Source organism: Odocoileus virginianus, chromosome 3, assembly GCF_023699985.2.
Source record: "Odocoileus virginianus isolate 20LAN1187 ecotype Illinois chromosome 3, Ovbor_1.2, whole genome shotgun sequence".
NCBI classification, from domain to species: Eukaryota; Metazoa; Chordata; class Mammalia; order Artiodactyla; family Cervidae; genus Odocoileus; species Odocoileus virginianus.
This window is the reverse complement of record NC_069676.1, coordinates 90,205,294-90,231,050: the sequence shown is the minus strand read 5'-3', so window position 1 is coordinate 90,231,050 and position 25,757 is coordinate 90,205,294. Positions and strand designations below refer to the sequence as shown.

Sequence of the window (25,757 nt, the reverse complement as noted above, 5' to 3'; positions counted from 1 at the left end):
AATGACTCTCCCATCTGAGGAAGCAACTTACATAGATGGTACTCATTGGATCAAGTAATTTCACACTTCTCTTAAGTGAAAGACACTGGATATTTTTTCTTTATGGTAGCTGCAAAGCTTTCTGGGTCATTCTTTATGAAACTGGAGCCCATTATACAGAGCGAAGTAAGCCAGAAAGATAAAGACCATTACAGTATACTAACACATATATATGGACTTTAGAAAGATGGTAACGATAACCCTATATGCAAAACAGAAAAAGAGACTCAGATGTATGGAACAGACTTGTGGACTCTGGGAGAAGGCAAGGGTGGGATGTTTCAAGAGAACAGCATTGAAACATGTATATTATCTAGGGTCAAACAGATCACCAGCCCAGGTTGGGTACATGAGACAAGTGCTCGGGCCTGGTGCACTGGGAAGACCCAGAGGGATCAGGTGGAGAGGGAGGTGGGAGGGGGGACTGGGATGGGGAATACATGTAAATCCATGGCTAATTCATTTCAATGTATGACAAAAACTACTGTAATGATGTAAAGTAATTAGCCTCCAACTGATAAAAAGAAATGGAAAAAAAAAAGAAAAGAAAAGAAAATGAAACAACTTGAAGAACAGAGGTTTAAAATCACATTAACATGATTTCAATCCTTAAAACAGTTTAAAGGGAGGATTCTGGGAAGATGAAGTAAGAGGGGCCAGGAACCATCCCCCGACCTGGAAGAAAATCTCCCTGGCAGAATCTGTCTGATGTAACTACTGTGAAGTTCTGGAGTCTATCAAAGACTTGCAACTTCCAGGGGAACATTTAAATGGTAAGTTTTGGTTAATCTGCATCCGTTTCAGCTCAGCTCAGCAGCAGCTGCCCATTCCTCATCCCCAAGTCACAGCTCGGGTGGCTCAGCGGTAAAGAAGACTCAGAAGACCTGGGTTTGATCCCTGGGTTGGAAAGATCCCTGGAGGAGGAAATGGCAACCCACTCCAGTATTCTGGCCCGGAAATACCCAGCTGTGAGAGGAGCTGGGCAGGCCACAGTCCTGGGGTCGCAAAGAGTCAGACAGGACTGAGCGCCTGAGCACACAAAACTCACAGCAGGCAAGTAAGTGCGCACTGGAGCATGGGCAAAGGACTCTGCCCTCCAAACACTGTGGGGCTGTATTCTGATCACGGACTGCTCACGCCCAGGGAAAGGTACAGAATCAGAAAAGACCTGAGAAGCTCTTCAGTGTACACTTTCGACTGAATCTTGGCACAAAAAGAGCCCATCATTATCAAAAAACAAGACAGCAAACCCTAGGGAAAGAGGAGAATTTGATTTCCAAAGCTTTCAATGATTCAAATGTCCAGTTTTCAACCAAAAAAAAAAAAAAAAATCACAAAGCATGCAAAGAAACAGTGATGTATTGCCCAATCAAGGGGGAAAACAAATAAACAACAGAAACTGTCCCTGAGAAAGAGCTGATGGTAGATACACTAGACAAAAATTTTAAAACAACTGCCTTAAAGGTGCTCAAAGAACTAAAGCAAGTGTGGAGACAGTCAAGAAAACAATGCATAAACAAAATGGAAATACCAAGAAAAAATAGATAATCTAAAAAGGAACCCAAAAGAAATTCTAGAGTGGAAACATATAATAACTGAAATGAAAAAATCACTAGAGGGATTCAAAGGCAGACTTGAGGAGACTGAAGAAAAAAATCATTGCAATCAAAAATAGGGTAACTGAAATTATAGGGTCTGAGGAAGAGAGGGAAAAATGATTAAAGCAAATAGAGCCTACAGCGTGTCCCTGGCAGCTCAGATAGTAAAGAATCTGCCTGCAATGCAGGAGATCGAGGTTTGATCCCTGGGCGAGAAGATCCCCTGGAGGAGGATGTGGCAGCCCACTCCAGGATTCTTGCCTGGAGAATCCCACGGACAGCGGAGCCCGGCAGGCTACAGTCCACGGGGTCGCAGAGAGTCAGACACATCTGAGCGACTAACACATAACAAATACAGCCTACAGGACCTGAGCGACATCGTCAAGTATGCTTGGGTTGCTTCCATGTACAGCCGTTTTTTGAGGATAAGCAAAATGCTGTGTGTGTATGTGTGTGTGTGCGTGTATGTATTTCAGCCTTAAAAGGAAGAAAATTTTGATGTATGCTTTAACATGGATGAACCTTGAGGGGATTAGTGAAGTCGCTCGGTCGTGTTTGACTCTTTGTGGCCCCATGGACTGTAGCCTACCAGGCTCTTCCGTCCACGGGATTTTTCAGGCAATAGTGCTGGCGTGGGTTGCCACTGCCTTCTCCAGGAGATCTTCCTGACCCAGGAATCAAACCCTGGTCTCCCTCATTGCAGGCAGACGCTTTACTGTCTGAGCCGCCAGGGAAGTCCAGTGAAATAAGCCAGTCACAAAAAGGCAAATACTATAAAACTCCACTGATCTGAGGTGCCTAAGATAGTCAAAATCATAGAGACAGAAAGTAGCATGATGATCAAAATCATAGAGACAGAAAGCAGCATGACGGTTGGCAGGGACTGAGGTGCATGCAGAGGAGAATGCAGAGTTACTGATCAACAGGCATAAAGTTTCGGTCAAGGAAGATGAATAAGCTCTAGAGATCTGCTGTACAATATTGTACCTACAGTGAACACTAATGCACTGTATACTTAAAACTTGTTAAGAGGGTCCATTCCAGGTTAAATGTTTTCATAATACAATAAAAATGATAAGGACCACAGATACTGGAATATAGTACTATGCATTCAAATGTAGATATGAAAATTGAATGAGAATGTATTGTTTAATGGGTATAGAGCCCCAGTTCTGCAAAATAAAAATTGTTCTGAAGCTAGATGGTAGTGATGGTCGCACAAGAATTATGAATATTTAATTCCACTGAACTTTACAGCTATAAATGGTAAAGATGGTAAATTTTCTGTATGTTACCACAATAAATTGTTTTTTAAAACCTCAAGGGAAAAAAACAAAACAAAGACGGGTTGCTTAGAGGTTTTATATTCCACTGAGACAGTCTACTCAGAACTAATTACCCACTAGATCACCTTGGAACCTCAAGGGGCCACCCACTGTTTCCACCACCAGCAAGCTACATCATTCTTTAAAAAGTATTTATAGAATACAATTAAATTTCTGGGAAGTATCAAAATGGATTAAAGAATAATATCATCAGGTGTTCTCTTAAGTCTTATCTGCAATGGGAAGTAAACCAATTCAGAGACCGTGGCGGGGGCGGGTTGGGGGTGGGGCAGAAGGTGGCGGTGCTGTGCCCTTTTTGCAGAATCTATAATTTACATTCCTTACTCTTAAAAGTCACTGCAGCCAAGTGGTCCGTCCTGCCAGGGAAGGTTTGTGACACTCTTTCTAGGCTGGTCACAATGACAGGGCCTCCCAAATGACTGAGCTCCTAGATGACACTGCCATTGGCCCAATAGGTCTAATTAGGCTAAGAAGCATCTTTAATTAACATGGTCTAATAGAGTCAACTTAGGAATATGATTACTGGTGTCAGCCAACCAAATGTACTCTTCTTCATGCTTCATCATTAGAAGGTCATCAGATGTTCTTCAAATCTAGCTTTGTAAATTTTTTGTTTGCTCGTTTTTTTTTACTAAAACCACAGAGTTCTTCAAAAGATCAGATCCATAACACTCATGGTATTCACTGGGAAAATATACATTGAAGTGTTTCATTGATGGCTTTGTAGGTGGCAATCCCTTAAACAAAACACATCACAGATACACCCTTCAATTATTTTATCTTATTCTGCCTACATTTTTAAAGTTAGCTCATTCACAATCCTTTTCAGTAATTGAAGGATCTCAATAAAGACATTTTAATTATAGGATTTACTGAAGCATGATATACATATGTGCAGATATGCATTATATAGTGTTTTTGTATAAAATTTTTGTAGTAATAAACTGCATAAATGCTATATTTAATATCATGTAATATAAATCATATAGATGTATGTATACACATATATAAATTGGCTCCATAGATCTTTAAGGGATTATAGATGGTCTTCTGTGTGTGCGTATATTTTGTTGTGGGAAAGTGGTCCACAACTTTCGTTTAATTCTCAACATGGCTGTGGTCATCCCCTCACAGGCACCAGAGTGGTTAGAAACCAATGTCTAGAGCTATACTGTCCAATACAGTAGCCATTAGCCACTCGTGCCTATTAAGCACTTGAAATATGTCATGTTAACTGAGAGGTGCTCTAAGTATGAATACACACCGGATTTTGAAGAAAATGAAAAAGAAGATTTACAATATCCCAATGATTTGCACATTGATTCCATGTTGAAAAAATACCACTTAGGATATAGTGCGCTAATTAAAATATGTTGTTAGTATTAATTTCCTCTGTCAGCTAAGGTGACCACTATAAAATTTAAAATCACATATGTGGCTCACACTATATTTGAACAGCTCTGGTTAGGGAAAAGTTAGAGCTTCATCACAGGCAGGTTGCTGATTCTAGGAGGTTCCTACTAGCAGAAAAAGAAAACTTAGAATAGTTCCAACACTGGATTATAAAAGAGGTTTTAGCAAAGATGTCAAACTGTGCTTAAACATAATAGGGTTAAAAACATACCTTTAAACTATTTTCATCCCAATATTCCAGCATAATTTCCTTTAAAGAATCATGAATTTGGAAGAAGAGTGATGTTAGCTCTGAACCACGTTATTGATATTTGCAGGTAATTCATGTAGTGCATTTTGATAAGAACCTTAGGACAATAATGACTCAAAGTAAACTTTTGCTCTTAGCACATCAATAAGATGCTACATTTTAAAAAACCCAGAAAATGTACAAGGAAGCATTCATGAAGAAACATCTCAAGGGAAATGGAAATTTCCAATCATTAACAATGTATGGGCATGGTATTTTATTCAGGAATTAAGTCTTCAGCAACCCTTATGTGGTACCTATTATCACCCATGTTTTATAGATGTGGAAACCAGTTGAAAAAAAGAGAACAAGAATTCTGTCTCATTTTCCACTTCGAGGCTAATATTGAGTCTGACACATAGTAGATGCTCAGTGAATGGCCACTGGCTGGAAAGGGACATTTTACCGATTCCAGTACAAGGTTTCTCTCTAAAGAGTGTCTGATTACAACACTCTTGCTGTTCCCAATACCACATGATGAGAGAGAAGGGTGTACTTAACTATGTTTTTCCAATTCTCATCATAAATCAATGGGATATAAATATTTCTGTCAGCAAGACTTGTGTGTATTGTTATTATTTTGGAAAGCATCCTAATTATTATATTAAAGCATGCTTCCTGGTTCAAAACATTACAAGTACCAGCTTGACTGGATATCACACTTACATGGCTGGACAAGCATCAGTGCATTAAATAAATGGAACATCTTTGCCCCTGATCCAAGCAATAAAGTATAGTCTCCCTCTTCCTCCCTCCCTCTCTCATTCTCAACAAGGGTCTTGATCTCAGTTGTTTATGTTCCTTGGAGTTTTGACATTTTTCTCCTTGCCCCACCCCACTATCTTGGTTGCCTCTCTACTTTGCGCTGGAAAATGCAGGCCCAACAACACGCCTCTGAAAGTTTTGCGCTTTACTTATGAGTTAAAAACAAACTCTAGAGCTGAGCTCTTTCTGAGTCCGCGTTTATCCAGGAGTCCGCGTTTATCCAGGAATCCGCGTCCGAGGGCAGAATTCCTCCGGCAACAATCCCTGTGCCATTCAACTTGTGAGCCTGAACTCACGCTGACTAGCACGTGTACGTCCGAGCTGGCTCCCACATACCACAGCAGGGTGGGTCTCAGCCTATCCGGGAGCCTCCCCTGAAGCTCTGAGAGGAGGTCACAACCTGCTCCCCAACCCTCGCCGGCAAAATCCTGAACAGTGACCTCGCCTGCAGCCCAGGAAGGCAGGGCACATTCCCTTCCCAGTCCTGCCCAGGGACGATCGCTCCTATTTACCGTCTTGTACCACCAGCTTGCAAATGCCATGGCGACGACGGATGTGCTCCGAGTGGCGCAGCGAGGGACCCGGCGAGGACACGGGTGCAGCGCAGCAAGGGGCCGCCGGCTCGCACTCCACCTGCCGCAGACCTGGCTGGGGCTGGCTCTGCAAACCCCAAGGCTGTCAGCGGGTGGGCAAGGCAGCTGGGCGGGGCCTTCCCGACCCCGCCCCTTTCTGACCCCGCCCCTCCGGCTGACCCCGCCCCGCCGCGCCCCGCCCCGCCGGTTTGGCTCAAAGCTGCTAAGGGAAGAAGTGTTATTGCTCCAGGCAGCCACGCCCTGCAGCCTGGACTGGACGCGGAAGACCCGACTTTTCTGCTGAACTCTCCTACAGACTCCGGAATGCCGGGGGTCCCAAATGAACTTCATTCTCCTTTTACCCTCATCCGCTTCTCACCCACCCCTGTCTTATCCACCAACTTTTCCCAACGCATGAGTGAGAAGTGAGCAAAAGTCGCTCAGTCGTGTCCTGACTCTTTGCCACCCCATGGACTATCCAGTGCAGGGAATTCTCCAGGCCAGGATACCGAAGTGGGCAGCCCGTTCCCTTCTCCAGGGCATCCTCCCAACCCAGGGATCGAACCCAGGGCTCCCGCACTGCAGGCAGAGCCGCCAGGGAAGCCCCCTCCAATGTGACTTGGGCCGCGCCCAGTGCAGTTGGCCGGGACCCGGGGCCATCCGCGGGTCCCTCCAGTCACCTGCTCAGAGGCAGGGTCTGAGTCCACACCCTCCCCTCCCAGGATGCTTCTCCGGCCCGGGAGGAGTGGTGCCCAGGGGCAGCAGGCCAGCCAGGCTAACCCCCTTCTGAAGGTGGACCCAAGGCTTCGGGGGGCCCGAGATCCTCCCCGCGCTCAAGCCCGGCGGTGAGAGCGCCACTCACCTCCTGGGTGTGGCGGGGAGAGCGCCGAGGCCGCGGGGAGGCGGCGGGCTTCGGGCCCGGCTGGGACATGGCGAGACCGGTGCGAGCGCTGCCTCCGGCAGGGCGCGACGGAGCCTGGAAGGGAGGCCCGAGCCGGGGAGCGCTGGGAGGGAGCTAGGGCGCGGAGGGGCTGGCGGCCGCGCCTGTGAGGCAGCTTTTCCGACCCAGCCCCGACCCGCGGGGGCTCCCCCTCGCTGGGCAGGGCCCTCCTCTTCCTGCCTGTAGCTGGCTGCGCCCGGGCAGCAGCGGCCCGGGGCTCCCTCTCTGCAGCTCACACTCTGGGTCCCGTATCTTCTCCCGGGGACACCCCACCCCACCCCATCCCAACCCACCCAAGGTCTCCTTGGGCGCCCCAGTGGGTCGCAGAGAGGAGGGGCTGGAGACGGCGGGGTTCCTCCTCTGACTTGCCTAGACTTGGCTGGCAGTTGTGCAAGGAGAGCGGAACCGGGGCGTGGCCCCGTCTACACCTCAAGCCCCCCTCCCTAAGAATCTCAAGAATTAGACAGTTTTTCTGCAATCTGCTCTGGGTTAACTAGGAGAAGAACTTACCAACTCAGATGGCCCGGGGCCTGGACCCTCTGGATAAGGAAGCGGATTGCAGAAACAAATTGGTCTAAGTGTGACTCCGTGTGTGTGTGTGTGTGTGTGTGTGTGTGTGTGTGTGTGTACATACGCGGGCCTCTGTATGTTTTATGCCACTTTACTTTGGGTTGGGATGGGGGTAGTTTTGAAAGCGCAATGATGTTTTATGTGGAAGAAGTCTTAGGTTCCAATCAAAATCTAAGAACAATCCCAAGTTTAAACCCCATAGCCTTTCAGGAGGCTGTTGAATTTTGTTTGTGAGGAGGAGGCGGGATTGCTTTTGTATTTGGCTCATCTCAAACAGCACTTCCTGGTTTGGGGCTGTGAATTACAACAAGCCTGGAGTGAAATGTTACAGGCCAGACTAGAAAAGGCTCCTCTGCAGTGATTGCCTGCCTGTGGTTGCTGCCGGTTTGTGAAGATCTGACAGAGGAAAACCTGTTAACCCTGCCATAGCATTGACAATGTGGCCTTGGGGGTCACTGCTGTCTGCAGTACTGTGTTTCAGACAGCTGGGGAGAGGGGGTGCAGGTTACAAAGAAAGACTAGTCGTGCTGAATGGACCTTGGCAGAATGGAATCCTTGTTTCCTTCTCCATTCTCATTTTGGGCATTCTGACTTCCCTTTATTCGAGGGACCTGTTCCTTCATTCTTCATGGAGGGGGGGGGGGCGGGGACAGTGGGCAGGGAGGGATGATTTCAATGCATTTCCTCAAAGGAAATATCTATGTATCTGATATTTCCAAAAAACAGCATTAACAGGTTTACTTCTGTCCGATCGTCACAAACTAGCAGCAACCACAGGCAGGCAATCACTGCAGAGAAGCCTTTTCTAATCTGGCTTGTAACATTTCACTTCAGGCTTGTTATAATTCACAGCCCCAAACCAAGAAGTGCTGTTTAGGATGAACCTAAGACAATTTATACATACCTGAATCAACTTGGATAAGGGGCCTATGATTGCCCATTCAATAAAAACTGATTGATGGCATCAGTTACATTCATAATTATGGAAAATATGTCATAAACCTGAAAATGCTTTTATGATTGTGATCAAACACCTACAGTAATCTAAGCAAATGTAAAACGAAAAGGGTGATATAATGGCTCCACCTCCAGGCCCAGGAATTGGAACCACCTCTCCTAGGATCCTAAAGGGCCTAGATTCAGTATCCCCGAATACATTATTATGACTCTGGAAGAACAGTTCCCATTAAAGTTTGTTATTTTTTAATGGAGTATTGAAATTGAACTTAGGACTTCCCTGGTGGTAGAGTGGATAACAATCTGCCTGTCAATGCAGGGGACACAGGTTTGATCCCTGGTCCAGGAAGATTTCACACGCTACATGGGGCAACTAAGCCCATGTGCCATGACTGCTGAGCCCACGGGCTGCAACTACTGAAGCCCATGCATCTAGAGTCTGCTTCACAGCAAGAGAAGCCTCAGCGATGAGAAGCCCATGCACCCCAGTGAAGAGTGGAGCCCCTGGTCGCAACTAGAGAGAGCCTGTGCGCAGCAACCAACAAAACAAACAAAAAAAAAAAAAACCAAAACTGAACTTAAACTGGCTAGTTTCATATTTGAAAGCCTTCCATGTAAAGCACAATGAAAAGGACTGTAGAAGGAGGTTAAAATACATATTTCCTGTCCTCCAGGGACTTAAGAGTTTAGCTGAAGTCATATAGCATTTGTAACATGTGATCATCTGGGTGGCATTGAAAGACACACAGTGGGTGAATACAATACAAATGTACTTTGGGAATTTGGGATTCTGTGGGTACGGGGGTCTATAGGAAGGGAAAGTAGGCTTGAGCCAGCAGACTGGCTGGTGGGAGGTGGTCAGAAGAAAGCAGGGATCAGTTCAGTTCAGTCACTCAGTCATGTCCAACTATTTGCAACCCCATGGACTGCAGCACACCAGGCTTCTCTGTCCATCGCCAACTCCCAGAGCTTACTCAAATTCATGTCCATTGAGTCAGTGATGCCATCCAACCATCTCATCCTCTGTCGTCCTCTTCTCCTCCTGCCTTCAATCTTTCTCAGCATCACAGCCTTTTCCAATGAGTCAGTTCTTCCCATCAGGTGACCAAAGTATTGGAGTTTCAGCTTCAGCATCAGTCCTTACAATGAATATTCAGGGCTGATTTCCTTTAGGATTGATTGGCTTGATCTCCTTACAGTCCAAGGGATTCTCAAGAGTCTTCTCCAACACCACAGTTCAAAAGCATCAATTCTTCAAAAGCATCAATCAGTTGTGGAAGTGACTGGTGATTGATGTTAACTCCGATGCTGTAAACAGCAATATTGCATAGGAACCTAGACTGTTAGGTCCATGAATCAAGGTAAATTAGAAGTGGTCAAGCAGGAGATGGCAAGAGTGAACATCGACATTTTAGGAGTAAGTGAACTAAAATGGACTGGAGTGGGTGATTTTAACTCAGATGACTATTATATCTACTAGTGTGGGCAAGAATCCCTCAGAAGAAATGGAGTAGCCCTCACAGTCAACAAGAGTTCGAAAGGCAGTACTTGGGTGCAATCTCAAAAACGACTCTGTTCGTTTCCAAGAATGATCTCTGTTCATTTCCAGGGCAAGCCATTCAGTATCACGGTAATCCAAGTCTATGCTCCAACCAGTAATTCTGGATAAGCTGAAGTTGAACAGTTCTATGAAGACCAACAAGACCTTGAGGAACTAACACCCAAAAAATATGTTTGTTTCATCAGAGGGGACTGGAATGCAAAAGTAAGAAGTCAAGAGATACCTGGAGTAACAGGCAAATTTGGCCTTGGAATACAGAATGAAGCAGAGCAAAGGCTAACAGAGTTTTGCCAAGAGAACCCACTGGTCATAGCAAACACCCTCTTCCAACACAAGAGAAGACTCTACACATGGACATCACCAGATGGTCAATACTGAAATCAGACTGATTATAGTTTTTGCAGCCAAAGATGGAGAAGCTCTATACAGTCAGCAAAACAAGACTGGGAGCTGACTGTGGCTCTAATCATGAACTCCTTGTTGTCAAATTGAGACTTAAATTGAAGAAACTGGGAAAACCACTAGACCATTCAGGTATGACCTAAATCAAATCCCTAATGATTATACAGTGCAAGTAAGAAATAGATTCAAGGGGTTAGATCTGATAGACAGAGTGCCAAAAGAAGTATGGATGAAGGTTCGTGACATTGTACAGGAGGCAGTGATCAAGACCATCCCCAAGAAAAAGAAATGCAACAAGGCAAAATGGTTGTTGGAGGAGGCCTTACAAATAGCTGAGAAAAGAAGAGAAGCTAAAGGCAAAGGAGAAAAGGAAAGATGTATCCATTTGAATGCAGAGTTCCAAAGAATAGAAAGGAGCAATAAGAAAGTCTTCCTCAGTGATCACTGCAAAGAAATAGAGGAAAACAACAGAATGGGAAAGACTAGAGATCTCGTCAAGAAAATTAGAGATACCAAGGGAACATTTCATGCAAAGATGGGCACAATAAAGGACAGAAATGGTATGGACCTAACAGCAACAGAAGATATTAAGAAGGGGTGGCAAGAATGCACAGAAGAACTGTACAAAAAAGATCTTCATAACCCAGATAACCACAATGGTGTGATCACTCACCTAGAGCCAGACATCCTGGGATGTGAAGTTAAGTGGGCCTTAGGAAGCATCGCTACGAACAAAGCTAGTGGAGGTGATGGAATTCCAGTTGAGCTATTTCAAACCCTAAAAGATGACGCTCTGAAACTGCTACACTCAATATGCCAGCAAATTTGGAAAACTCAGCAGTGGACACAGGACTGGAAAAGGTCAGTTTCCATAGCAATCCCAAAGAAAGGCAATGCTAAAGAATGTTCAAACTACCTCACAATTGCACTCACATTACACTCTAGCAAAGTAATGCTCAAAATCCTCCAAGTCAGGCTTCAACAGTGCATAAACAGTGAACTTCCAGATGTTCAAGCTGGATTTAGAAAAGACAGAGGAACCAGAGATCAAATGCCAACATTTGCTGGATCATTGAAAGAGCAAGAAACTTCCAGAAAAATGTCTACGTCTGGTTCATTGACTATGCCAAAGCCTTTGACTGTGTGGATCACAATAAACTGTGGAAAATTCTGAAAGAGATAGGAATACCAGACCACCTGACCTGCCTCCTGAGAAACTTGTATGCAGGTCAGGAAGCAACAGTTAGAACTGGACATGGAACAACAGACTGGTTCCAAATCGGGAGACAAGTCAGTCAAGGCTATATATTGTCACCCTGCTTATTTAACTTATATGCAGAGTACATCATGTGAAATGCCAGGCTGGATGAAGCACAAGCTGGAATCAAGATTGCCAGGAGAAATATCAATAACCTCAGATATGCAGATGACAGCATCCTTATGGCAGAAAGTGAAGAACTAAAGAGCCTCTTGGTGAAAGTGAAAGAGGAGAATGAAAATGTTGGCTTAAAACTCAGCATTCAGAAAACTAAAAGCATGGCATCCAGTCCCATCACTTCATGGCAAATGGATGGGGAAACAATGGAAACAGTGACAGACTTTATTTTGGGGGGCTCCAAAATCACTGCTCATGGTGACTGCAGCCATGAAATTAAAAGGCAGTTGCTCCTTGGAAGAAAAGCTGTGACCAAGCTAGACAGCATATTAAAAAGCAAAGACATTACTTTGCCAACAAAGGTCCATCTAGTCAAAGCTATAAATTTTCCAGTAGTCATGTATGGATGTGAGAGTTGGACTATAAAGAAAGCTGGACCTAATATTCATGGCCCTAACATTCCAGGTTCCTATGCAATATTGCTCTTTACAGCACAGGACTTTACTTCCATCACAAGTCACATCCAGAACTGATTGATGCTTTTGAAGAACTGATGTTTTTGAACTGGAATTGGAGAAGACTCTTGAGAATCCCTTGAACTGCAAGGAGATCCAACCAGTCTATCCTAAAGGAAATCAGTCCTGAATATTCATTGGAAGGACTGATGCTGAAGCTGAAACTCCAATACGTTGGCCACCTGATGTGAAGAACTGACTCATTGGAAAAGACTCTGATGCTGGGAAAGATTGAAGGCAGGAGAAGGGGTTGACAGAGGATGAAGTAGTTGGATGGTATCACTGACTCAATGGGCATGAGTTTGGGTAAATTCCGGGAGTTGGTGATGGACAGGGAGGCCTGATGTGCTACAGTCCATGGGGTCACAAAGAGTCGGACATGACTGAGTAACTGAACTGACTGAATGGAAGACAAAAGTTATGTTTACACTGTATCCATTAAGTATGCAATAAACAGCATGTCTAAAAAAGTAATGTAGATATATTAATTTTAAAATGTAAACCAAAATCAATTACCATGTTAACATCCAAGATCAATGATCATAGATCACTGTAAGTATAATAATAATGAAAAGGTTTGAAATATTGGTGAATTTACAAAAATATGAGATATGAAATGTGCAAATGCTGCTAGAAAAATAGCATTGATAGGCTTGATCCATGGAAGATTGCCACAAATCTTCAATTTGTGAAAAACAAGGATTTTGTAATGCACAGTAAAGTGTGTTCGTTGCTCAGTCATGTCCAACTGTTTGTGATCCCATGGTCTGTGGCCTCTTTTTACAAAGTTCCCCAGGTAAGAATACTGGAGTGGGTTGCCATTCCCTTCTCCAGGGGATCTTCCCAACCCAGGGATTGAACCTGGGTCTCCTGCACTGCAGGCAGATTCTTTACCGTCTAAGCTAACCAATTCAGTTCAGTTCAGTCGCTCAGTCATGTCCGACTCTTTGCAACCCCATGGACTGCAGGATGCCAGGCCTTCCTGTCCATCACCAACTCCCGGAGTTTACTCAAACTCATGTCCATTGAGTCTGTGATGCCATCCAACCATCTCATCCTCTGTCGTTTCCTTCTCCTCCCACCCTCAATCTTTCCCAGATTGAAAGATTGGGAAAACTAACCAGGGAAGCCCTTAATGCACAGTAAAGCGAGGCTGCAGTAAAGCCTGGAAGCATGGCTCTGTTTTATTCCTTTATTTAGTCTGCAACAGGATGCCTGCTCTATGTCAGGCTCTGCGGAGGCAACAGGAGCTCAAGGACCTCACAGTCTAGTAGGGAAGACAGACGAATGAATCCACGATGACCATGCAATGAGGGCAGCCGCCAGCAGAGACAGCCTGAGAGCCCTGTTGGAACCCTGGAGGGGCTTCGCATTCTGACTGAGGGACGAGTGGGCTGGGGACAGGCGGGAGCTCAGGGCTGCATCCTCCCCTCATCTCTGATTTGAGTTGAAACCTCCTCTGCACAGTCTCCACATTGTATCTCCTCCCCAGCCTCACCACCCCCTCCTCCACCGCCCCTTACCACTGACGCTGTGCAGGAGCTCATGACTTTTCATCAGGAAATGTGTGAAGGAGAGAAAGAAAGGCAGGGTGATGTCCTGAGAAAAAGCCAGGGCAGCCTGAGAAGGTGCTGGCAAGGAGCAGAGGAAGATGGTGGAGAAGTGAGCCCTAACGGTCAGGGAGGAGGGCCTTCTGAAAGGAAAGGCTGGCCCCCGGCGTAAGTGAGGTGAAGGGAAGTGAAAGTCGCTCGGTCGTGCCCGACTCTGCGACCCTATGGACTGTACAGTCCAGGGAATTCTCCAGGCCAGAATACTGGAGTGGGCTGCCATGCCCTCCTCCAGGGGATCTTCCCAACCCAGGGACTGAACCCAGGTCTCCCACATTGCAGGCAGATTCTTTACCAGCTGAGCTACCAGGGAAGCCCAAGAATACTGGAGTGGGCAGCCTATCCCTTCTCCAGGGCATCTTCCCGACCTAGGAATCAAACTGGGGTCTCCTGCATTGCAGACAGATTCTTTACCAATTGAGCTGTCAGGGAAGCCCTGACCCACGGTATAAAACCTCACTCAAACACTGAGTCAGACAAGGCAGGGAGTGTCCATTGGCTCTGACAGGTGAGAGGTTTTTGGTGACGCAGCTAGTGGGTAAAAACTGAAAAGGAGGGAGAGCATTTTTCTAAGGGATCCACAGTCTGGACAGTGTCATTCACTTCGGTTGGTATTTCTTTCTACACTCCCAGAGGGGAATTTACCCCCAAAAACCTGAATCTTCTGGCTGACATCGAAGTGCCCTCTGATGCCACTGAAATGTGCTGGTCCTGTTGGCCATTTCAACATTCTCAGCCAAGTTTGCTCCATTCCATAGTAATATTTGCCTAAGTAAACCAGAAAATAAACAATCTAGCAAACCAGCAAAGACTGAGTAGTGAAATATCCAAAGGCTCTCAGAGTCTCCTTTCCCTTTTAACAAACATGTATCTGAGTAGGAGCTTCATGCTTCTGACTTGAATTATCTAGAAGAATGCCATCAGGGGTGAAAAAGTGAAAAGTGAAAGTTGCTCAGTCGTGTCTGACTCTTTGCAACCTCATGGACTGTACAGTCCATGGAATTCTCCAGGCCAGAATACTGGAGTGGGTAGCCTTTCCCTTCTCCAGGGGATCTTCCCAACCCAAGGATCAAACCCAGGTCTTCTGCATTGCAGGCAAATTCTTTACCAGCTGAGCCACCAGGGAAGCCCTGAAGATCTGTGCATAAAGGAAATGCATTGCCGGCCTGTAGGAGACGATGTTTAGACCACAGGAGCCTCACCATTGACTGAATATCTGTGTCCCCTCAAATTCCTAAGTTGGGATGCCAATACCCAAGCTGGTGGCATTAGTAGGTGAGACCTTCCGAAGTGTTAGGTCCTCAGGGCAGAGCCCCAGTGAATGAAATTAATGCCCTTATGCAATATCCCTGTGAGAGCTCCCTTGCCCTTTCCACGTTATGAGAATACAAGAAGTCTGCCACTTGGAAGAGGCCCTCACCCAACCATGATGGCACCCTGATTTCAGACTTCTGGCCTCCGGAACTTTGAGGAAAACATTTCTGTTGATCCTAAACCCTGCAGTCTGTGGTGTTTTGTTATAGTTGCCTGAATGGGCTAAGACACCTTGCTTCTCAGCTCACCCTGGCCTTGTGTGTGGATGGCAGATGAGGAGGGGAAGGGAGAAATAATGGAAGACTGTTTCCATAAGATGGAAGATTGGAGGGTCAGAGGAGGAAGACAGGAAAGAGAATCAAGAGCAGATGAAATAGCTTTTAGTTTTCACCACTACCAAAAAGAATTTGAGTCATACACACACCTATACAGGGGACCTTAGGTTTTACTTCTCAGCCTTTATGTCCCTCCAGGGAGTAAGACATTACTTTGCCAACAAAGGTCTGTCTCGTCAAGGCTATGGTTTTTCTAGTAGTCATGTATGGATGTGTGGGTTGGACTTTAAAGAAAGCTGAGCACCAAAGAATTGATGCTTTTGAACTGTGGTGTTGGAGAAGACTCTTGAGAGTCCCTTGGACTGCAAGGAGATCCAACCAGTCCATCCTAAAAGAGATCAGTCCTGGGTGTTCATTAGAAAGTGATGCTGAAGCCGATACTCCAATACTTTGGCCATCTGATTTGAAGAGCTGACTCATTTGAAAAGATCCTGATGCTGGGAATGATTGAAGGCAGGAGAAGGGGTTGACAGAGGATGAGATGGTTGGATGGCATCACCAACTCAGTGGACATGAGTTTGAGCAACCTCTGGGAGTTGGTGATGGACAGGGAGGCCTGGCATGCTGCAGTCCATGGGGTTGCAAAGAGTCGGACACGACATAGCGACTGAACCAAACTGAAGGGAGTAAGACACCCGCATATATCTTCAGGCCTTGGTCTTCAGCTGGACACAACTTTCTGCTTCTTATCTGGGTGGAACACAGAGGGTTGAGTTTCCAGGGTGATATTAGGGAGTCCTCTTGGGCTCAATACCTGGTTAAGGAAAGGAAAGATGGGCAGAGAAAGAAGTTGAGCTGGAGCGCAGACCTGGCAGAAGTCTTACATAATCCTGTGGGAATGACGAAGATGCGATGCCCTTTAGAGATGTCCAGGGTTGGCAAGAGAGAGCTGAGCCTTAATAAGCCTGCATCAAGCAGTCTTTAGATGTAGTTGAAGGGGGAGGGAGTGTGACTTTAAGGAAGGAGGGGTGTCTCTCTTAAGTGGTGGGAACCCCTCAGGGGGCTGATGAGGGTTACCAGCTGGGGGCACTCCACGGAGCTGGCATAGGAACCTGGGTAGGGCTCTTTCATCCCTGGGCAGGTTTCAGGTAGTTAATCACATCTGCTACACCCCTCAAGGCTATGTAGCACCATAGACCTTTGCAAAAAGAATGGAGGAGAGAATAAATGTTGCAAATACGTGCTGTCAAACTGCTATATAACAAAACATTAGGCTTGAAAACATAACCAGTTTAATTAAAAATTTCCTTCTTTTACAGTTGAGTTTGTCTTCAAGAAGGCAAAAGTGAAGAACACCTTGTTTCACAGAGCAGACATGCTGTTAATCCTACTATCTGGATACATGGAAACAACAATTTTACAACTGTTATTGCTAAGAATGGGGAGAAATAAAGAGAAAATAAGTTTTTTTTTTTTTTTACCCCAGGTTTGTCTCGTAATATTAAAACAAGCAAACAAACAAAAAGATTGCTCCGTAGGTCCCGCAGCAAGTGAGGAGGTGGGTAGAAGACACCTTCTGCTTGCCCGGAAGCCCTAAGCCTTCAGCTTCTCCTGCCTTCCTTGCTAATTTCCCAAAGTTTACTTGCTAGTTTCCCCAAAAAGTTAGTTTGCAACTTTCCTTCCTGAGAGTATGGGTTCCTAAAAAGAGCTCAGTTTGCACAGTTAGTGTGCCATGCTCGCTGGCCAACAACTAACTTTCAATGTGTGAGTCATCCCTCTTGTTTATGGTCCCTGGTGCATCCACGGTGCTAACAGGGCGATGTCTGATCCCTTAGCATGGCCTCCTAGGACCTGCAGGATGGTCCTGTCCCGGGAAGCCCTATCTGCAAACTAGTGCCTTCAGGCCACGGTGCTCCAGCCGTGCCTTCCTGCCTTCAGGTCCTGGAGGACACCCGCTCTTCCCAGTCCCTGCCTTCACTCACTTTCCTTCTGAAATACTCCCGCCTTCCCATCCCCAAGGCTCTAACCTTCCCCAGCACTGCATTCTGCTGTAATAGTCTTAGCCCATAGAAAGCCCAGGACATGGCTCAATCTTAAATTTGTCTTATATTTAAAGAAATGGTGACTCAGTGCTCCAAAAGGAACTAAAAGCATTTTAATCTTCACTGCAGTTGAAGGTGCCTGAGTGGGCACAGAATCTGAATACTCAGCAAAACATCTTTAAAATCCTTTCTCTCTGTATCTTATTTTAACTACCTTCCCCCAACCCCCTGCTCAGAAACTTCTTCCATAGACACTTCAGAAATCAGCCAGATGTTCTCTTGTTCTAATCCCCCTTGTTTCCTTCTGCCATGATGCAAAGGGTCCTCTAAAGTGTCCAATGGAGGTAAAATCATTGTGAATATTAATATTAATGTTCCCTGATTCACCTCTTGCCTGCTTATCCATATTCTCCACTAGACTCCATGATGAAAAAGACCATTTCAATCTTATTCACAACACTTGAGACTCTCCCTAGTACAGACTATGTCCTCAAAAAATATTTATGGAATGAGTAAGAACACATTGTTGAGTCTTTCCAGGCTAAACTTCCATTTTCAAAAGATGAAAGGAGTAGACTGGGTAATTTGAAAAGACACTTATAACTGAAACAGTCTCTGATCATATAAGATCAGGAGGTCAGCAGAGCTGTCTAAACACTTGGTGGTACTATTTGTATTGAATGGCTCTCCACACTCGGTAGTATTTGCTCATTTCACCCTTACGATGTAGGGACCGTTACTTCCCCCATGTTATAGACGAGGAGACCAAGGCCCAGAGAAGCTGAATAATTTTCCCTGGGTTGCAGAGCTGCTAAGCCTGAGCATTTGAATTTGGAGGTCTCACGCTCTGGTGTGTGTGCCCAACCACTAGGCTAAGGTTATTCTTTGCTACATACAAACACTGATTGTGGCCTGGGGAGTGCAATGTGGATGGGCTATGTACATCTTGTGGGTTGGGGATTGAGATTATATTTCAAGGTGGGTGATTCAATATCAGTAATGATAACAGTGAATTTTCCAAGGTACCTTAACTATCTGTTTTTCAGAATACATCTGGAGATTATAAAAATAATATGTCTAGCCAGTCATCAAAGGTCATATATGATATGATTCCTTTTATATGAAATGCTCAGAATATGCAAATCTATAGAGACAGAAAGTTGATTAGCAGCTGTTTTGGGTTGGCTGGTGGGGTGAGAAGGTTGTCAGGACAGGAGAAAGTGAAAGACTCTTTGTGACCCCGTGGACTATACAGTCCATGGAATTCTCCAGGCCAGCATACTGGAGTAGGTAGCCGTTCCCTTCTCCAGAGGATCTTCCCGACCCAGGGATTGAACCCAGGTCTTCCACTCCCACATTGCAAGTGGATTTTTTACCAGGTGAGCCACCAGGAAAGCTTAAGAATATTGGAGTGGGTAGTCTATCCCTTCTCCAGAGGATCTTCCCGACCCAGGAATCGAATCAGGGTCTCCTGCATTGCAGGTGGATTCTTTACCAGCTGAGCTACCAGGGAAGCCCTATGACAGGACGGTAATAGCTAAAGGGCTTGGGGTTTCTTTTCGAGGTGATAAAAACATATCCTAGAATTGACTGGTGCTTTACATGTCCATGAATATACTAAAAACCACTGAATTGCATAGTTATATAGAGTTAATTGTGTAGTATGTGAATGATATTTCGATTAAGCTGTTTTTTTTTTTTTAAATACTTCCTTACAAATCTGTCTTCATCACGATGGGTATCTATGAATTTCAAAAGAACACTTTAGGATCCTTCTGGAGTACAAGTCTTCCACTTAAACTTCTGTTTACCCACCTACATTTGCTGTTCCTCCAAGGATTTTGGAAAAGATACTCACTATAGGAGCGCTTTTGTTTCCTGGCAGATTCAGGTAGTATGTTGGTTAGCTCCTTCAAGCAATAAGTGTGCTACTGGAAGATTATCTTTAAACCTTTAAACATGGTGATTACAAATACAAGTTTATTTCAAATTTTTAGGGGTGTTTATTCTCAGAAAGTTCTTGTTAAAATAGGAATTCATTTTTCTAGTAAAATTTTATTTTGTAATAATTTTGGACGTAGAGAAAAGCTGCAAAGGTAGTATAAAGTTCCCAGTTTCAGTTGCCCTGATATCACCATCTTACGTGACACATTCATCAAAACTAAGAAACCAACATTAGTTAGTATGATAACTATTCACCAGAGCCCAGACTTTATTTCACCAGTTATCTCACTAATGTCCTCTTTCTGTCTGAGGTTCTAATCCAGGATATCGCACTGTTGTCAGATCTTCTCAGGCTCCTCTGTGGACTGTGACAGCTCTTCAGTCTTTCCATGACGTTGACAGTTTGGAGGAGTGTTGGTCCGGTGTTTTGTATAATGTCCCTCAATTTGAGGTTATCTGATGTTTTCCTGGTGAGTAGGCTGGGGCTGCGGGTCTGGCGGAAGAACACCACAGGGGTAAGTGGCTTCTCATCACGTCCTCATGAAGGTACAATGATATCCATGTGCCCTGTCACTAGCGACAGTAATCTCCATCACTTGAGTAAGGTGGTGTTTGCTGGGTTTCTCCACTGAAGAGTTATAATCTCCCCCGTCTTATACTCTCTTCTTTGGAAGCAAGTAAGTAAGTTAAACAAAAGTTTAAGTGGAAGACCTGCACTCCAGAAGGATCCTTAAGTGTTCTTTCATTAAGTAAGTCCAGCTCACACTCAAATTATTTTTAAATATAAAAACGTTATTCTTATTTTTTGAACTATTTTATAAAACTTACAAAGGTGATTACAATTGGGAGGGTGAAGTTTAGCTGAGACGCAGCTATGAACGAAGTAGCAGTTGGAAAGTTTATTAATATTGAAAAGGAATTCCAGAAAAACGACGGCAGGGCAGGGGATATATGTTTGCCCTGTGTCCTGCCATCTCTGTCTGGAATAATTTGGAGACTCGGGCTATTTTCGTCTCTGTAAAGTGACCTGACTTTCCTGCTGGTACAGCTGTCCTGTCTATAACGGGGTTAGGTGGAGCATGGCGGGATGGTTTGTTGCTGCCTGGTGACACCCAGAGAACCATATAGGAAACAGGACTCTGCTAACAGCCCAGTTCTCTGTATCCGCAGGGTCCAAAATACCCTTTTGGTTTCATAATACTGCTTGTTAATCAGATCCAGTTCAGACTCTAAAAGCATGGATGACAGAAGCTCTTGCTTTAAGCATGACTTGTGATTCAAACCAACACAGCCTAGTTCTGTGGTAAAAACAGCCTGCTTGCAAAGAAGCTTCATTGCTTTGTAAAACTCTTTCGCTTCTACAGGATTTTTACTTGATGTGGATTTTGGTATGGCTTTGTACTATTGGGGCTTCCCTGGTGGCTAAGATGGTAAAACGTTTGTATGCAATGCAGGAGACCTGGGTTCGATCCGGGGGTTGGGAAGACCCCCTGGAGAAGGGAATGGAAGTCCACTCCAGAACTCTTGCCTGGAAAATCCCATGGATGGAGGAGCTTGATAGGCTACAGTCTGTGGAGTCGCGGAAAGTCAGACACAACTGAGCAACTTCCCTTCACTTTGTACTCTTCAAGCCAATAGTACTTTAATGATGAGGTCTGTCTCCTTTTTCCGTGTTATGAGTTTAACTGTGTCCCTCCAAAAAAGGTATGTTGGAATCTTAACCCCATACAACAGAATTTGACCTTATTTGGAGATAGGGTTTTACAGAAATAGTAAAGGTAAAATAAGGTCATTAGCTGGGCCCTATCCCAGGGTGATGGATGTCATATAAAGAAGAAATTGGGGTGCTGATGCGCACCCAGGGAGGACACCGTGTGCACACTGGGGTTATGCTGCTAAAAGCTGAGAAACTAGCAGAATCCGGAGAGAGACCTCAGACAGGCATCTCCAAAAGGACTGAGACCCTGCCGACACGCTGCTCTTGGGCTTCAGCCTCCAGAACTGACAGAATGCATGTCGGTTGTTCTAAGCCAGCCTAGCTGTTGTTAACGGCAGCCTTAGCCAACAAATACACTCAGGAGGAAGAAGGCTGGACACGGTAAAGACCCAGCTCAAAAGTGATTCAGACCTTGCCCAGTTTCCTCCTGCACCAGGAAATGCCTCTTGCAAATCTGAGCTCTGATTTGAGCATTTAGGCTAGAAAGAGTTAACCACCTTTACTCAGGCTGTGCTTCCACAACATTCTCAGGAAGAAGGGCTGTGACGTCCCTTCTCTCTGTGTGGTGGAGCCCACCTTTTAGGTTGTCTTTATGAGGCTTCGGATCTTCTTGCTCAAGTTTTCCTCTTTCAACACTCCCTTTCGCAACCTGTCTGAAGCGCACTTCCTCACGGGTCTCGCCCTTTCAGAACAGGGCCACTCAGAGACACCCCTGTGCTCACAAACCCGTCCGTTTCTCTCTCTCTCTGGGTGGAAATTTCAGCACTTAAATTAGCATTTGGGGGCTACTGCTCTCCTTTAAATGGCAACATCTTTGAAGAAAGTGTTTTTTCAACAAATGCTCATAAATGTAATGGTTATGATTTATGGAGTGTTTTATTCAGAACGTCTGTACTGTGAACTTCTATATACACACATCTTCATGATCACACAGAGCCGGGAATCACCAGAGATTGGCTGTGATAAATAAATAAGTAAATATATATATATATACACACATATATATATATACACACACACACACATATATATATATACACACACATAAAAATGTATGGGCTTCCTTGATAGCTCAGCTAGTAAAGAATCTGCCTGCAATCGGAGACCTGGGTTTGACCCCTGGGTTCGGAAGATTCCCTGGAGAAGGGAACTGCTGCCCACTCCAATATTCTGGCCTGGAGATACCATGAACTGTATACAGTCTGTGGGGTCACAAAGAACCGGACATGACTGATATATATAATATATCATATATATAGTGTATATAATATATACATATATACACATATATAGTGTCTATATAGAGAGATATATAAATGCTTTTTCATGGTCACACAGAACCAGGAATCACCATAGATTGAATGTGATGAATATACATATTTATATACATATATAGTATATATAATATATGGTATATATAATATTATATATACAGTGTATGTAATATATGGTATATATATATCACATATACAGTGTATAATATATATGTATATACACATATATAGTGTCTCTAGAGAGAGATATATAAACACTGGTTTGTGGTCACACGGAGCCAGGAATCACGACGGGTTAGACCCACTCTGAAGCCTGACTCTGGGATCACGCACAGTAAAGCTGACCTGTGAAGCCAAGTCTGACTAGTGGTGACTTTGTCTCTCTCGCTCACTGATCTTTCCTCAGGACCCAGGAGAGTGTCAGCACAAGGGAGGTGCACGAGTCACATTTTTGTTACAGGAGGTGTTTGTGGCTTTGTGTGGGTACGACTATGCTGCACGAAAGAGGTATCACAGAGGAGGAAACCTCTCTACCCCAATTATGAGGCTGTAAAACTGCTCACAGTCAAAATGTTTGAGATGACCATTTCATACAATTTCAGTTCAGTCACTCAGTCGTGTCTGACTCTCTGCAACCCCATGAATCGCAGCACTCCAGGCCTCCCTGTCCATCACCAACTCCTGGAGTTTGCTCAAACTCATGCCCATTGAGTTCGTGATGCCATCCAACCATCTCATCCTCTGCCGTCCCCTTCTCCTCCTGCCTTCAATCTTTCCCAGCATCAAGGTCTTTTCAAATGAGTCAGTTCTTCACATCAGGTGGCCAGAGTATTGGAGTTTCAGTTTCAGCATCAGTCCTTCCAGTGAATATTCAGGACTGATTTCCTTTAGCATGGACTGGTTGTTCAATTGTGAAAAGGATTTAAGCTGAAAGAAGGTTCAGCTGCTTGATTTGGGATATATGTATACCTATGGCTGATTCATGTTGAGGTTTGACATAAAACAGCAAAATTATGTAAAGCAATTATTCAATAAAAAAATTAATTAATTAAAAAAAACATTCCTGCCATATCCATGATCTGTGATTCCCACTGCACCCCTGGTTTCTGATGAGGAGAGTCCATTATTGTATTTCTGTTAGTGTGTGTTCCTGACTAGATGTGGCTGTCTCACATCTAGACATTTTGTTTCAATAGGCATGGTTAAAGTTCTGCTGCCATGAAGCATCACTGGTGCCTGAGACTGGGAATGCTGCTTCTCCCAGGATCCACTGATGACCACTTTCTCTTAAATATTGGACGTCAAGGGACCAGATTTCTAACTCTTTCTCCTCCATTGACTTGCTCTGTGGCCCAGATTCAGCAACCTTTGCCATCTTGGTTTCCACCTTGATAAGACAGCAACCTTTGCCATCTTGTTTTCTACCTTGATAAGGCAATGTGGGACCAAAGACTCATGAGAAATGGATTCTAGTCTTCCTCCCAGAGCTAGCAGTGGGACCTTGACCCACCTGAGCAGTTTCTTATCTTTCTTAATTAATTACATGGGAATTACATTCATCATGCATGATTTACAGATTTATTATGGGTATTTAAACCATAAAATGCTGTGCATGTGTAATGTATTTCCTTAGCATTGTGCCTAAACTTCAAATTATTAGAGGCAATGAAGATTAGCCAAACTCTGGTGAACATAGCAAGGCAGTTACTACTGATGAGAATATGATAGCTATCGATAATAATCACTGAGAACTTTGTGACAGCCACTGCTCTAGATGCTTTACGTGAATATTCTTATATAATCCTTATAACAATACCATAAATTAGACATCATTATATCTTATAGTTCTAGAAACTGAGCTGTAGCGAGGTTAAGTACATTACATAATACACGGCAGAGCCAGGCACTGTATCCACACTTCCAGACGGTGGTAGAGACATTTGATGCTCACCAAATATCCACACGAACCCCCTCATTTCCCAGACTCCCTTGTAATTATGCTGGCCTTGTGGGTAGATCTGACTACTTGCCTAGAAGTGCAGTGATGATGTGGGTTATTTCAGGTTGGAACATAAAAGAGTGATTATACCTCCTACACTGTTGGTGGGAATGTAAGTTGGTGCAGCCACTATGGAGAACAGTAGGAAGGCTCCTTAAAAATCTAGAAATAAATCTACCAGGTGCGTGCCAGGTCATTCAGTCATATCCAACTCTTTGTGACCCCATGGACTGTAGCCCACCAGGATCCTCTGTCTATGGGATCCTCCAGGCAAGAACACTGGAGTGGGTTGCCATGCCCTCCTCCAGGGGATTTTCCTGACCCAGGGATCAAACCCACGTCTATCATATCTCCTGAGTTGGCAGGTGGGTTCTTTACCACTAGTGCCACCTGGGAAGCCCTAGATCTACCACATGATCCAGCCATTCTCTCCCGTGCATATATCCAGGGAAAACTAAAAATTGAAAAGATACATACACCTTGAGGTAAATAGAAGCACTATTGGCGGTAGGTTAGACATGGAAGCCACCTAAATATCCATCAACCTAAGATGGATAAAGAAGACGTGGTACATACACTATACGCAATGGACTATTACTCAGCCAAAAAAAAAAAAAAGAATGAGATAATTCCATTTGCAGGAACATGGGTGGAACTAGAAATTATCACACCGAATGAAGTAAGTCAGAAAGAGAAAGACAAATATCATACGATATTACTTACATGTGGAGTCTAAAATATGACACAAATGAATTTACTTATGAAACAAAAGCAGACTCACAGACCTAAAAAAAAATTTACCAAAGGAGACAAGGGGGTGGGAGAAGAATAAATCAAGAGTTGGGGATTAACATATACACACTGCTATATGCAAAACAAATAAACCACCAGGACCTACTATATAGCGGGCAGAATTATATTCAACATCCTGTAATAAACCATAATGAAGAAAAGAATATATATATATACATACACACATATGAATGACCGAATCACTTTGTTGTACATCAGAAACCAACACAGCATTGTAAATCAACTACTATACTTCAGTGTTTAAAAAAAAAGAGTGGTTATGAGCTTTCCACACTTCTGCATTCCCCTGCCTAGGTCTTAGGTTGAAATGATGACATTATAGGTAAAAGACAGCACGGAAATCTTGAAAGTCAGCTGCCTTGGGGAGCCAATGGACCTGCAGTAAACTTTGCATAAGAAAGAAATATTCTATTTGACCAGCCACTGAAGT

At 44.3% G+C, this 25,757-nt stretch overlaps 1 protein-coding gene across 1 annotated transcript in view; it reads right to left on the bottom strand.

Annotated features, from left to right (window-relative positions):
• The window catches only part of CAST (calpastatin), a 124,616-nt gene extending 117,545 nt beyond the window's left edge, over positions 1 to 7,071 (bottom strand). Inside the window, 1 exon segment of the mRNA XM_020875463.2 lies at positions 6,885 to 7,071. Within this exon segment, the coding sequence (XP_020731122.2) occupies positions 6,885 to 6,953 (69 nt within the window). The 5' untranslated portion in view covers positions 6,954 to 7,071.
• Positions 7,072 to 25,757: the final 18,686 nt, after the last annotated feature.